Raw genomic sequence first — 15,991 nt, 5'->3', positions numbered from 1 at the left:
TTATTTTTATTCCCTCCCTCTCTAGTGACTCTTGAGTGGAAGACTCCACATCTTGGGTATTGATATCCCATATGTCACTAGCTCATGGACTCTTGCCAATTACATGAAAGAAAACATAATTTATGTAAGAACTTACCTGATAAATTCATTTATTTCATATTGGCAAGAGTCCATGAGGCCCACCCCTTTTTATGGTGGTTATGATTTTTTGTATAAAGCACAATTATTTCCAAATTTCCTTTGTTGATGCTTTCTACTCCTTTCTTTATCACCCTACTGCTTGGCTATTTGTTAAACTGAATTGTGGGTGTGGTGAGGGGTGTAATTTATAGGCATTTTGAGGTTTGGGAAACTTTGCCCCTCCTGGTAGGATTGTATATCCCATATGTCAGTAGCTCATGGACTCTTGCCAGTATGAAAGAAATTAATTTATCAGGTAAGTTCTTACATAAATTATGTTTTTTACATAGAGATGTTCAGGTGATATTTTCTAGTCAGCTTTTTTTACAGATATGCTGCATCACTTTCAAATGATTCAGCAAGCATTTGGGTATCATGTCGCTTTAAGGGGCTTAATGTAAGCAATTTAAAAAAAAAAAGAGCAACAGCAAAAAATGGTTTAGCAGTAATTTGCAGAAGCACTTCTTCATAGACATGGTGGCTGATTCCTGGAAAACTTCCATTGGATGCGGTATTGACAAACACTGGGGGGGGGGGGGCTTCAAGATAAGCATAAGGCTATCCTATAGATTAATTAAGCTTATACTTTAAAGGAAATGTGGGCAGATGTGTTTGGTCTATGGTTCTTATCTGCCATTAAAGGGACTGTCTAGTCAAAAATAAACATTCATGATTCAGATAGGACATGTAATTTTAAAAACTTTCCAATTTACTTTCATCATCAAGTTGGCTTTGTTCTCTTGGTATTCTTAGTTGAAAGCTAAACCTAGGTAGGCTCATACTCTTTCTTTATTTCTTAGCCCTTGAAGGACGCCTCTTATCTGGATGCATTTTGACAGTTTTTCACAACTAGAGGGCGTTAGTTAACGTGTGTCATATAAAAAAAACATTATGCTCACGCATGTGGAGTTACCCAGGAGTCAGCTCTGATTGGCTAAAATGCCAGATTATCAAAAGAACTGAAATAAGGGGGCAGTCTGCAGAGACTTAGATACAAGGTAATCACAGAGGTAAAAAGTGTATTAATATAACTGTGTTTGTTATGCAAATCTGGGGAATGGGTAATAAAGGAATTATCTATCTTTTTAAAGTGAAGGTCAATTTTGATGAATTAGTGCCCGGTTTTTAATAATCCTATTAAAACAAGTGCACTTTAATTCATCAGAATTGACATTTCACTAGTTTTCTTCAAAAACTTACCTTTTAATCCTGGCAGCCGCTCCAGCGATTCCCCCGGCCGTCGGAAGCCTCTGCAGACGTCAGAAATGACGAATCCGGCTTCCTCCAATCACGGCTTCCCCCCCCCCGGGGGAATCTTGGCCTGATGCAACGCCGTGATTGGAGGAAGATGTCATTTTGGACCTGCGAAGACGGCTTGCGACGGGCAGAGGAAGTGCTGGAGCAGCTGCCAGGATTAAAAGGTAAGTTTTTGAAGAAAACAAGTGAAATGTCAATTTTGATGAATTAAAGTGCCCTTGTTTTAATAGGATTATTAAAAACCGGGCACTAATTCATCAAATTGACCTTCACTTTAAACAATAACAATTCTGGTGTAGACTGAAATATGAATTTGATTTAAAAATATATATATTACAAAATGCAATTCTGGCATCAAAATCAATTACTGGGGTAACAGATCTGCTCCAATTTATTTTTTTCTAAACAGATTCTTAACAGATTTGTCTGTCTAAAAACACACACAGAATGGTTTGCCAGCAACATATTCCTTATGCTGCCTCTCAACATTATTTCCTTAAATATTATGCTAATCATCTATAGCCTCTGCCTTTTTTACCTACTATACTGTATTTTACAATTCCTCATTCGGTTTACACAATAATAAAGAGATGGATCATTACAATGCCTGACAAAATCTGATTCCTTTTTAGCACGATTTTAATTGCTACTGAATATTCTGTAATGAGAATATGAATACCCACAAACAAAGCAGATCCTGCTGGCACTTTAGCTCCATGTGCCGGATGCAGGGTTTGCCAGGATGTGGAATGTAAAGTGCAGCACTAGATTTTGGGGACGATAACTGCTAATCCTGGCAACCACAGAGCAATTCACCTTCTCTACAGTTCCCTTTCAGCAGGTTTTCACTTTCTCAATCACAGATTTCGTCGAACCAATCAGCATGCGGGGGCGGGGCCGAGCTGCCACAGCTAAATGTGCATATTAGGCATGTGTTATCTGGTTGTACGGCAGCTCCTGTCTGCTGTGGACCCTCATTCCTGTCTCCCTGATTGTTAGCTCTGATGCTGGTTGCTTTAAGAAGGTGTAATCTGCTCATCCCCTTTGCAGCCAGGAGCATTTTTGTTCCCAACAGCAGAAAAACTTTATTTTGTTTTAAACTTTTATAGATTTATTTTGACCTTATGCAGAAGACACAGTGAGATCATGGATCAGATGCCCTCCTGCTGGCGATGGACTTTGTTGCTGCTATTGGGGGTCCTGTCCCATGCAGTCACTCGGGGAGCAGTGGGGTACTACCCTAGGTTTTCACCTTTTTTCTTTCTTTGCACCCACCACGGGGAGCTGGAAGGTGATGGAGACCAGGGAGAAGTGCTCATCTCGTTGCACCTGGCGGGGAACCCCAGTTTTTACGTACCTGGGCAGGAGTACCATGGTAAGATCATTAAAGTTTCAATGATGGAGTTAACCCCTTAACATAAGTGCAGATCTGTAGAAATGCCACAGTTAACCCTTTGACAGTTATAAAATGTGTTGCAGCAGCATCTGGCTGTAAAGTGTTTAAATGATTTAAGAAACCGATGCAAATCAACATTGTCAACAGGCACTGTACCCTTAATGTGTTCATTTTATGTCTTCTGTTATTCATCTGTAATGTTTGAGAGCATCTAATAAATTTGCAACGATTATTATTTTTTTGTTTTAATATTTATTTTTACAGATGAAAAAGTATAAACATAAAGACAAGAAACTAATTCAGACAATTGTAAATATGTGTTTAGGTTAAAAGGCTATAACCCTGGTTCTTTAGTGTTATGATGGTTCTGCCAGCAAAGAGTAGATAGACTTCCTTTCACACCAGATAGAAGGCTTATTGGCAAAGGTACCACCCTTTACAAATTAAATGAATACAAATAAATAAATAAATAAATAATGAATTATGTTTAGCTTTTAAATGAGAAAGTTCAATATATGCTTTTGAGTTATTTAAGAAAAGATTTTAAATATTTTAATTAGTATAGGAAACCACAATAATTTCCAAATGACATTCTTCTGATAGACAATGACTTATGTTCCAAGTACCTGTAATAGAATTAAAAACACTGCTAAAACTCACAGCTATTGTTACCATTATTACTATTATTATTATTCATTTCTAATTCTTGTTAATTAATAGCTAATAGTCTTTGAACATCTTTGCATGGACATGTGGAAGTATTTCCCTTGCAATAGTAGTGGGGTTTTAAAGGGATTCTAAACCCAAATTTTTTATTTCGCGATTCAGATAGAGCGTGCAATTTTAAGCAACTTTCTAATTTACTCCTAATATGAATTTGTCTTTATTCTTTTGCTATCTTTATTTAAAAAAACAGTAATGTAAAGCTTAGGAGCCGGACCATTTTAGGTTCAGCATCCTAGATAGTGCCTGCTTATTGGTGGCTACATTTAGCCACTAATCAGCAAGTGCTACCCAGGTGCTGAACCAAAGATGGGTCGGCTCCTAAGCTTTAAATTCCTGCTTTTTAAATAAAGATAGCAAGAGAACAAAGAAAAATTGATCATTGGAGTAAATAGAAACTTGCTTAAAATTGCATGTTCTATCTGAATCATTAAAGAAAACATTGGGTTTAGTGTCCCTTTAATCACTGACTCAACAGAAGAATTAACTTTATAATGTTTGAATAGATAGTAAGCTAATTATTTTGATTATAAGAAAGAAAACTGTGTAATAAAGAGGCATTATTCTGAAAGAGCTGTCATTCACGTTTTATCATTTTCTGTTACCAAATGCAATAAGACTTTCATTATACAGTGTGTGCCTGTTTTACATCCCGCTCAGTGCTGCTGACATGATTTCACATGGGTACTTGTCATATCAGTTCTCCATCACTGCTGCTGGGATGTTTAGTAGGGAGATGAGACCCTATACATCAAAGTGCACTCTAGCATGGTGTAGAAAATGCCAATTATGCCAATTTGCATGAGTGCCAAATATAGTGTGTGGAAAGTGTTATCTGAGGATCTGACATCTGATTCTAATCTTTTATGCATAGAAAGAAAACCACAGAACCAATGAATTACAGTAAATGAACCATGGGTTTTATATGCCAAGATTGACAGAAATAACAGTAGTCATAGTAATTTACAGTCAATAATAAAAAAAGACTTCTGCACACTACCATATCATGACAGTTGCAACGATTCACTGATATTCAACATATTCTGTGGCAAAACTGGACCAATGTCTGTAGTTTTAAGGGAGTTGATTCTCTAGCTTTGGAGAGTACAGTATAGTAAATCAGCTCCTTTAGATAACCACAGTTTAGATTTTGATTTTCACTTGAGAACTGTCTACATTTTGTTTAGGGGATGTAGGTTTCTGTGTCAAATAACTCTTGTTATAACTTGTAGACAAAAGCATACTGCATGACAATCAGATCGAAATGTAAATAGCTCATTTAAATATATATATATACAGTGTTCTCCATGGAAAATATTGCCAGCTAGGTTGCATTATGAAGTAGCCAGGTGGCATTATAAAGTAGCCGGGTGTGGCAGTGTAATACTTTCTAATATTATATCATTTTCTGCTATCCAAAGCAAACATTAATTGCATAATTTAAAATAAATTTATTTAGTGATAATTTGTGCAATAAAAATTGAACATTTTTAATGTGAGCACATTTTAGCTTAATACTGGCAAACTTTTATCTAGATGGTCAGTAAAATCAGCCCGGGTGGTGCACCCGCTAAAAAGGTCCTGGGGAGAACACTGATATATATATATATATATATATATATATATCAGTTGCTTTTAGTACCAACCTACTACTTCAATGCAGCGGTGTCAGTATTAGCATTTATGCTGATATTAGATTAACAGGTGTAAATAGCAGATTACCCTGATATCAATGGGTAGCATGCATGGCTCTGTGTGTGTTGTTTGAAAATTTCAGGAGCATTGAGGAATTAGGGAGATATTATGATTTGTAAGATTTTTCTATCTGTGAAAAATATGAAACATTCCACGTATAGTTATTTACAAAGGTATTGTGTTAGCTGAAATTCATTATTATCACATATTTTTACTAGAAGACTCTAGAATTAATAATTCACAGTTTTAAAAGGACATACTTGTTTCTTTGTTCGTGTGTTGAATATACCTACTTTTTTCTTTTCAGGCTTTTTGAGGCTTGTTCCTGTTAACCAATACAGCTTTTTGCAGCAGACAATATTAGCCAATGAATTTTAAAGAGACACTGTAGTCATTTTTTTATTTGTGTTATCTAAAACAGGGAAGTAATTGCACTTTTTTCCAAAATATGTTCCTTTCCTTGAATACATTGATGTTTCTTATCAAGCTTTCCGATCTGTTTCCATCTTCACCAATAGAACTGCTGGAATTGTCATTATCAGCCAGTAAACATTATTAGGAAGTACACAACCGGTTCTGCTTTATTAGTTTCAATTTAAATATGAAAACAGCTTTTACTAAACATTTTGTTTGTGTAGAAACATGTTAACATATTTAAATGTTGCCCTTTCATACACTTGACAGAAAATGTTTGATTATAATACCCCATTTTAACACAGTAGTCATCAAACCTGCATTCACTGCTTATCTCTTGATATATTTAAATATAATTTGCTTAACTTTTATGTAAAATTAATTTTAACATCTTTAATTGTTGCTTTTCACATCCGTTGTAGAAAATATTTCCCTACAATATCTTTTAACCCTAATGTATTTTTTTATTTTCTAAAAACTTTATAAAATTTAATCTATTTTTTTTTAAACTTTTTTAATACCTTATCTCTTTATATTAGCAAATACTTTGGGTATTACATATTATTAAATAATCTTTGTTGCCACAATGCAAGAAAAAGTATGATGAAGAAACCAAGACAGTGTAAATATCCTTCCAATACTTTGTATTTTTCATCTGCCCATTATGTTTTTTTTGTATACTCAACTATTATTATTTTTATTGCACTTTATTTATAATACATCTTCATATTTACATAAGACTGTACATTACAATAATTATAATCAGTTGTCAAACCTTACTCTGATGCCTTTAGTTATCTAAAGCTACCGAGTTGCCCTTATTTTCTCCAGTTTATGTAGATTGGACGTTTAGTAACTCAATACGCATGTTTTTTGGTTGAATGTACTTCCTGTTTCATGTTAACATTAAAAAAAAAAACAAGTCTGAATGACCCCAGATAACCATGGGGCATTCAGTTCAGTGTTTTATTTTCCTTTGTCCACAAAGGCAGCTGCAATATTTTTCGAGGAAGCAATAGATCTGTTTAAATAGCTATGATAATATCAAATTATGTTTTGTCTATAATCATTTAAATGTTTTTGTATTCCATTTCAATTTCAATTTGCATCCATTTTGATACACAACAATATTTTCTGTTTTGTTAACAGGAAACATTTTAAAATTTTTGTCTCAAAGAACTTCTAAAAATTAAAACATAAAGATTGCCTAACAAAAAACATGAATATATTGTGTACTTATATCATCAACTTTGATGACAAATTGGAAATTCATTAACTAGAGAACCCTTCAAGGCTTGTAATGTATTGGGGGGTATTTAAGAAGGGATTGGTTGGTCTGAGACAAATTAAAAAAGGCAGAGGGTAACGATCACAAATCCAATATCCCTACTCATTTATAAATGACATATGTAGTCATTAGAATGTGTCTTAAGGGAAATAGTTTCTCATAGTTTGGAAAAAAATGTGCCAATCTTATATAGATAAGTTTGCTGTACAAATTTTACATGGATTTATATGAATTCAAATTGCTCTTGTTAATGAAAAAAGAGCAAATATTTAGTTAATTTATTTTGTTACATCACATTTTATAAATTATGACAGTAAATCTGTTTTAATATATATTCATCCAATACATTTTGAGAAGTAATAAATCTGATTTAGTTATTTCTAAAAACAATTGACACACCAGTCTTATTGTACAAGATCCACATAATATGCACTTTTATTTAAGACCTTTTTTGTTTGATTTTAGAAAAACACACATTTTTGGTAATGTTAACATCTGCCACCAAATTATTTAGTCAAATAATCTTTAAATTAGTGGTTTATTTAAGTAGTAGGTTTATCATTTAGATTTGGAATTGGGATTATTATCAGTATTCAGACTGCTAGGGGCCAGGTCAGAGGTTACGTCAAAATTGAGGATGATTTACTAATCTCAACATAGATTTTTTTTTTCTTTTTTCCTTATGCCATATATACACTGCATATCACATGAATCTGAAAAGACATATCATTGCTATATATAAATAAAGTGAATTCTGGTTTTAAATAAAATACTGTGAATTAAGTTGTCACTACACTTGTTCTTGTAGCTGATATGTGATTGATAATATGTATAATGTACATAATATGAATTATAGAAATAGTTTCCATATGCAGTTCTGACATAATTCCATTTCATTACCATATATTATGCAACTATCTTACTATATGCTAGAAATGACAAGAAAATACAATTAAGAGAATATTTGGGACCTAATAACTATTTATTGAATGTATTTTATATCTCCACATAAAAAGATATGGAAAATACTTTGCATTGGTTTGGCATCATTTAGCAGGGACCCCAATCAGAATTTCAATTAATAACTGCTAAGACAAAGATACCTTGAATCTTATATTGTTGGTATCATTAAAAAGTATTAGTTATTTTATTACAAGTGTAGAACAATATGCTATTTTGAACTGTCGGTAAAATTTTTTTGTATGTAACCAGCAATTATTGTATCATAAAAACTAGACATGTGCATTCAGCTATTTCATTAGCACACAAATGCGGAAGAAGGCAGCCACTAGCGACATTCGGGTCTTTTCGGAGGCAAATTTCTTCTTAGATCTGGATTTGCATGGATACTAGTTTGTTGCATTTTCACAAGGAAGCCTTCTTTCACATTTGTGTGTGCTAACGAAATAGCAGACCTCACAATTGTCCCTATTTGAGAGGGACAGTCCCTGATTCTGAGCTCTATCCCTTTGAGACAGCCATATATCCCTCTTTACACAATTTCTCTTAGACCCACAGTCCACCCACGGAACACCCAGAAACACCCATAAACTGCCATGACATGCCCACAGACCACCCAGAAACAGCCACAATCCCGCCCACTAACCAACCATGATTCCTCCCATTCCAACATGGCTCCACCTACAAAATGGTGACGAGCTCCTATCAACCTCCTGTGTCCCTCATTCTCAGCTACAAATGTTGGGAAGTATGAAACAGCCACATGCACAAGTCTAATAAAAACACACCCTGGTGAGTTATTATCATACAATACCACTCAAGAATCTTGTCTAATGTCCAAATTATGCTTTTTAAAGGAAATTAAAAACAACAAGCTCTAATTTTACTGAGATACTTGATAACATTTGTGACTTGGTTTTATAAGATACTTGCTACCATTGTGCTAGATTATAAAAAAAATGATCTCCAACAGGGACATAAAACATTTTTTTTCTTTGATGATTCAGATAGAGTGTCGATTTTTTTTTAACTTTCCAGATTACTTCTATTATCAGATTATCTTTGTTCTCGTTGTTCTTATGAAATCCTCTGTAGAAAAACATACCTAGATAGACTCTGGTGCATGCATATATCTGGCTAGGGCACTGGTTTTCAAACCTGTCCTTAGGCCTCCCCAACAGTCCAGGTTTTCTGGATAACCTTGGATGAGAGAAAGTAAAATAACCATGGTTACTAATAAGATGATTGTTTCACCTGTGCTCTAGTTCAGATATCCTCAAAATGTGGCCTGTTAGGGAGGCCTGTGGACAGGTTTGAAAACCTGTGCTATAGGGAATCAGTCTTGCATTAATACTTCTAAAAAATGTTAAACACTTTCAACCACTAGATGGCAACCATGTTTGACCAACTTATAACACTGTTAAAAACATTAAAGCAACACTGCTACAAAAAAAATGATCTTGAGCATACGTAGGTGTACTCTTCATCTTCAACAAACAATACCAAGACAACAAAGTAAATTTTATAACAGAAGTAGATTGGAATTTTTTTTTCATTGTAAATCTGAATCATCTGTTTCATGTTCCTTTAATTTTTAACCTTTTACTACACTGTATAACATTCTTGTTTTTATTAAATTTTGGATCCTTTAATACCAACTGCAAATGACTTATGTGCAAAATGCACCATCGTATAAAACGTATTTAACTTTAATAGAATCTTTTGAGAAGAGTTTTTCAGCCACTTAAGTTTTAAAATATGTAAATTCCAGTTTTTAAAATAGGTTTACTAGGCTGAAAGTATTTTTTGTGATCATGCCCTCGCTAGTTCAGTTTTAAAATTTGAAAGTCAAGTCTTTCTCACTATTGGTCAGGGATCACAACTCCAGATGTAAAAAATAATGCCCTCCAGAGGGAGCTTTAGACCAGGGGTGCCCAATAGGTAGATGGGGATCTACCAGTAGATCCTGAAGGCGATCTTAACACTGGGGCATGAGTAGAGTATGGTTGCTATGGATACCGCTTTATCTACCGCAGTCTGTGAAGGGGCAGGTCATTAAACAGTCTGATGGTCGGAAACGGAAAGTGCTACAGGATTGGATCTTGAGGGAAATTGATTTCAACCAATTAATGTAGATAATTTTTTAACGACAACCACAATTGGCCTATTAAAAGCATTATTGAGTAAGTACTCTCCCAATGGATATAGCGGTATAGTATAGTTAAGTGGGTAAGCGTCAATAGATAGAAAAAGTAAAGGTGGAGGCTGCTGTGCTATGCTAAAGGAAAAAGTCTGATTGACGTCTGGCAAATTAACGTGTTGACCAAGTCTACAGCGAAAAGTAAAGTTGGTCAGTGGAAGTAATTTGAATGCAGTATTTTGTAACATGGCACAAGGGGTTGCCCCTGTTAACCCAAATTAAATTCAGTGCTACTTTTGTCATCAGGATTATTCTGTTGTATCTTTATGCTTTTGCATATCTATGTGTTGCTAAATCATGCAACCTTAAAGGGATATGAAACACACATTTTATTTTTTTTCATGATTCAGATATAGAACATTAAATTTTAAATAATTTTCTAATTTACTCATATTATCAATTTTTCTTTATTCTTTTGGTATCTTTATTTGGAAAAGTAGGAATATAAGCTTAGGAGCCATACCATTTTTAGTGGGTAGATCTCGTTGAACTGGTCATTTGAAAAGTAGATCCGAACACAAAAAAGTGTGGGCACCCCTGCTCTAGACTAAGAGCTCGATGATATATTCTTCGCCAGCTCAAACCTTATTTTTCTTGCTGACACTCGCAGGGCTGCCCCGGTGCAATGATCGTAAAAAAGGGGCAGTCCCTGCGAGTTGCGAGATGGCTCCTATTAAAAGTAATAAAGCTCGCTGGATAGGGAAACTTTGCTCCTTAGTGCGAAGTTAGCAGGGAGCACTTTAAAATTATAATCCTGCAGTCAATATAACGCTGCTTTTTGCTTATACCATCTTACATTCGCCTATATTTTAGTATGCATTTGTTTTTCTATTGGGGTTATAAGTGTTCGTATTGTTTTGAGAAAAGCTCCCCACCTTTTAGTTGGCGAGAAAACACTGTGATATCTGCAGTGCGAAAATCTTTATAGAATTACGCTGGTATTAGTGAGACATTGTCATATACGCCCATGGAACGCCCATGTTCAGCCCATTTTACGAAAAAACAACAATTGCACTTTGCATTTTGTATTTATAAATTCAAATTTCTGTGTGATTTTTGCACATCCAGTGTACTACAATTACGATTTACGCTGTGAATATTTAATTTGATTTATTCCTGTGTAAATTACATACTAATTTTACTTTTTTGTTAACATACAATTTTTGGTGAAGAATTTTCTTACGATTTTTGATGTACCTTAACAATACAATTTTTCCCTGCTTATTTTTGTGTGAATAATTCAAATATTTGTTTTGTATAATGTTTAAAATACGAATTTTGTTGTACACATTTTATATGAAAATGCAGTATACGCCCCTTAGCGAGACACCCTGTTTTCAGGGTAAAAAATGGCTTTAGATCATTCCACCAGGGAAATAGAAGGACTGGCGAGCATTCATTAATAATCTCGCCAGCCCAGAGAGCTTTCAATCATCAAGCCCTAAGTGAGCCCAAAAGTGGGTCAAGATCAACAAGTAGATCTGTAAATGCTGACCAGTAGATCACAATGCCGTTGTGTGATTTCTCATACTCCTTTCAGCCAGTAGCAGACATCACAACCTGCAAAAACCCATTTCAGGGAGGTGGCTTCACCCGCTTCTGCGCCGCCACCCCCCCCCCTCCCTCCCAGTTATATATTGGACACCTTGAAACCCTAAGTAAGATAGAGACTTATCATTAAAGTAGCTTCCCACTAAAGTCACACAAAAAAGTAGCTTTATTGCACAACTACATACATTATTTCCAGTGATTGTACGCTTGTTGAATGCTTAAATATTTTAGAATACGAAGTTTAATTACGTGCAGTAAATAAGGTAGTATTTGTGTTTTAGCCCAGTGGGGGCTTTTTGGCTACTGATGCATGCTTTGAGAGTTCTATAACGTTCCAGCAACTAAAGGTGTTCCTTAAAGAAACACTTTTCCAGATTTGGGGCACATTGGACCATAGTACTTGGAGTTTCAGGGAGATTGCATTCCATTTGCTGGCATCAGGGAGCCACTATTACAATCAGGGAGACTCCCTGAACTTCAGGGAGAGTTGGGATGTCTGCAGTAGTGTCACTATTTGCTCAAGCTAAAAAAAATGTAAAATAGTTTTTTGCAGAAGTCTATTCTGCACCACTACAGTGTTTTAATTCATAAAATAGGCGATTTAGGTCAAGACTATTAGTAATTGCGTTAAATGAAGATCAATTTCGTGTGCAAGCTCAGATTTTCACATTGACAAACTTCACAAAAAGTCTCACTAAAGCAGGTCTTCCCGTTAGGCAGGACGAGCAGGGCACCAGTCGCAGGTCCTTTTTGTATCTGTGATGTCATGCATAGGTGATAACGGGACTGGGCTGGGTGCACCACAAATTTGACAGTTTGACAGGCCTGATTAAATAATATATTATCACATAAGGCAGACATTACTGGCTAATGCAAATAATTTAACGACATATAAAATCACTAGGATTGTTTTCAGTGAAAAACCTAGAAGCTTCATACACCTTGCAGATCTGTGTGCTCAACAAATGATAATGTCCTTTTAATGTAGTGTGGGTAGTTTTTTAAAATGCGATATTGTAGTTCTTTGTTTTCAAGTCTGCAGGCTGGGCCCTCTATATTCAGTTTTTGTTTTTTACACAGCAAATACAGTAAATCGAAGATCATGACCCCTGCACCAGGCATCTACAAGTACCTCTATAGTTGCTCCTTTTTTGGGGAATGTAATGATAAAGCTATACATGCACACTAAGTGGTATTGTGACCCATAGCAGTAGTTACACAGTTAGTTTGTAGGCAATGCTCTATTTAAAGGGACGTTAATCACTTTCTTATTTATAAAGTTTAATTATAAGCAGTAACAAATAACCTTTGCAATGTAATTTATTTATTTTGTCCCCCTTTCCTATAATTTAATTATGAACATTGTGGGCTTCCCAGTACCTGTTAAAGTGGAAGTGTGGACTCCAGACATACACTGGTATATTCCACACAGTCATTGCTTGTACATAGGGATGGGCGAATGTTTCGCAACATTCGAAAAACGGCACGAATTTTAACACATTCGTTCGAATCGAATTTCGAATGTTTACATAACATTCTAACATTCGATTTTCGAATATTCGGTTTCGAATTTTACGATTACATTCGAAAATATTCGAATTCGAAAAATTCGAATTTAGATTGTAATAGTATTTCTAATGCTTTTAAATGTAATATTCGAATTATGCAATATTCGAATTCGAAAAATTCGAATTTAGATTGTAATAGTATTTCTAATGCTTTTTCTTTAAATGTAATATTCGAATTATGCAATATTCGAATTCGAAAAATTCGAATTTAGATTGTAATAGTATTTCTAATGCTTTTTCTTTAAATGTAATATTCGATTTATGCAATATTCGAATTCGAAAAATTTGAATTTAGATTGTAATAGTATTTCTAATGCTTTTTCTTTAAATGTAATATTCGAATTATGCAATACGTGTATTCGAATTCGAAAAATTCGAATTTAGATTGTAATAGTATTTCTAATGCTTTTTCTTTAAATGTAATATTCGATTTATGCAATATTCGAATTCGAAAAATTTGAATTTAGATTGTAATAGTATTTCTAATGCTTTTTCTTTAAATGTAATATTCGAATTATGCAATACATGTATTCGAATTCGAAAAATTCGAATTTAGATTGTAATAGTATTTCTAATGCTTTTTCTTTAAATGTAATATTCGAATTATGCAATATTCGAATTCGAAAAATTCGAATTTAGATTGTAATAGTATTTCTAATGCTTTTTCTTTAAATGTAATATTCGAATTATGCAATACGAGTATTCGAATTCGAAAAATTCGAATTTAGATTGTAATAGTATTTCTAATGCTTTTAAATGTAATATTCAAATTATGCAATATTCGAATTCGAAAAATTCGAATTTAGATTGTAATAGTATTTCTAATGCTTTTTCTTTAAATGTAATATTCGAATTATGCAATATTCGAATTCGAAAAATTCGAATTTAGATTGTAATAGTATTTCTAATGCTTTTTCTTTAAATGTAATATTCGAATTATGCAATATTCGAATTCGAAAAATTCGAATTTAGATTGTAATAGTATTTCTAATGCTTTTTCTTTAAATGTAATATTCGAATTATGCAATACGTGTATTCGAATTCGAAAAATTCGAATTTAGATTGTAATAGTATTTCTAATGCTTTTTCTTTAAATGTAATATTCGAATTATGCAATACGTGTATTCGAATTCGAAAAATTCGAATTTAGATTGTAATAGTATTTCTAATGCTTTTTCTTTAAATGTAATATTCGAATTATGCAATACGTGTATTCGAATTCGAAAAATTCGAATTTAGATTGTAATAGTATTTCTAATGCTTTTAAATGTAATGTTCGAATTATGCAATATTCGAATTCGAAAAATTCGAATTTATATTCGAATTCGAAAAATTCGAATTTATATTCGAATTCGAAAAATTCGAATTTATATTCGAATTCGAAAAATTCGAATTTCGAATGTAGACATTCGATATAATTATAAACATTCGAATTCGAAAGTGACATTCGAAAACTGTAAATAACATTCGATTTTCGAATTTTTAAGAATATTCGTTCTTATCGACATTCGAATTTAAAATTTGCACATTCGCCCATCCCTACTTGTACAGTCCAGTAACCAATTATAACTGTACCTAATTGGCCTCAGAAGAGAAGGAAACTTAAGTTACAATATGGGTAGTTCCAATTGCTTTATGGATACTAAAAAGTAATACTTATTTTTTCAATATTTAAACAAGTTATATAATTAAAAAAAAAATACATCCACATATTATTCTCAGGCTAATTTATGCTTTGTTTATTGTACCTTTAAAGGGACATTCTACAACAGAATTAATATTGTTTAAAAAATAGATTTACCCTTTATTACCCGTTCCCCAGTTTTACATAATAACAAATTTATATTAATATGCAAAACAGAAAGAGAAGCAGTCTGCCAGGAATAAACATCAGCTCAATAGCTTGTTCTATGTACCGGTTGCCACCTGGGAGTAGCTTCTTTCTGCTTAATTGTGCTTTTCATAGAGGAAAACTTTCCTGTAGAATATCAGTCTGATCCCGCCGACATGGTCAGTCCAGCCTCGAAATACCAGGCAATTCTCCTCTGAGCAAGGAAAACGGCAACCCCAGACAATTTTTTCGGCCTTCTCTTATCTGGGCCTCGTCAGTGAGGCGCAGCCATATCCCTTTAAGCACATTGGGCAAGTAGTCCACGTCTGGTTTCCCCCACAGTTATATTAATACACTTTTATTCCTCTGTGAATTCCTTGTATCTAAGCCTCTGCAGACTGTCCTCTTATTTCAGTTCTTTTGACAGACTTGCATTTCAGCTAATCAGTGATGACTCCTAGGTAACTCCACGGGCGTGAGCACATTGTTATCTATATGGCACACATGAACAAATTCCCTCTAGTTGTGTAAAAATGTCAAAATGCATTCAGATAAGAAGCGGACTTCAAGAACTAAGAAATTAACATATGAGCCTACCTAGGTTTAGCTTTCAACTAAGATTACCAAGAGAACAAAGCAAAATTGACGATAAAAATAAATTGGAACGTTGTTTAAAATTACATGCCCTATCTGAATCACGAAAGTTTATTTTTGACTAGACTGTCCCTTTAAGATTCTTACGTTTTTAAACTTCTTGTGGTTTATTTTATACATTATTATTTTTTTTTAAATAGCATGTTTTAAACATTATACCAATATGCAAAATCTGTGTGCTATGAATAACTTATTTGACACAGCTTTGTAGCTTCTAACTATTAGCAGGATGTAAAAATGCAGAACTAGATATGCCACTGCTAATTTGTGACTT

At 33.9% G+C, this 15,991-nt stretch overlaps 1 protein-coding gene across 1 annotated transcript in view; it reads left to right on the top strand.

Annotated features, from left to right (window-relative positions):
• The first annotated feature begins 2,409 nt into the window (after positions 1-2,409).
• The window catches only part of RELN (reelin), a 957,839-nt gene continuing 944,257 nt past the window's right edge, over positions 2,410-15,991 (top strand). The window contains 1 exon segment of the mRNA XM_053716545.1: positions 2,410-2,812. Coding sequence (XP_053572520.1) covers positions 2,584-2,812 — 229 coding nt within the window. The 5' untranslated portion in view covers positions 2,410-2,583.

The sequence above is a fragment of the Bombina bombina genome, chromosome 6 (genome assembly GCF_027579735.1).
Source record: "Bombina bombina isolate aBomBom1 chromosome 6, aBomBom1.pri, whole genome shotgun sequence".
Taxonomy (NCBI): domain Eukaryota; kingdom Metazoa; phylum Chordata; class Amphibia; order Anura; family Bombinatoridae; genus Bombina; species Bombina bombina.
The sequence above is the reverse complement of the archived record's forward strand: the minus strand, read 5'-3'. Positions and strand labels throughout refer to the sequence as shown.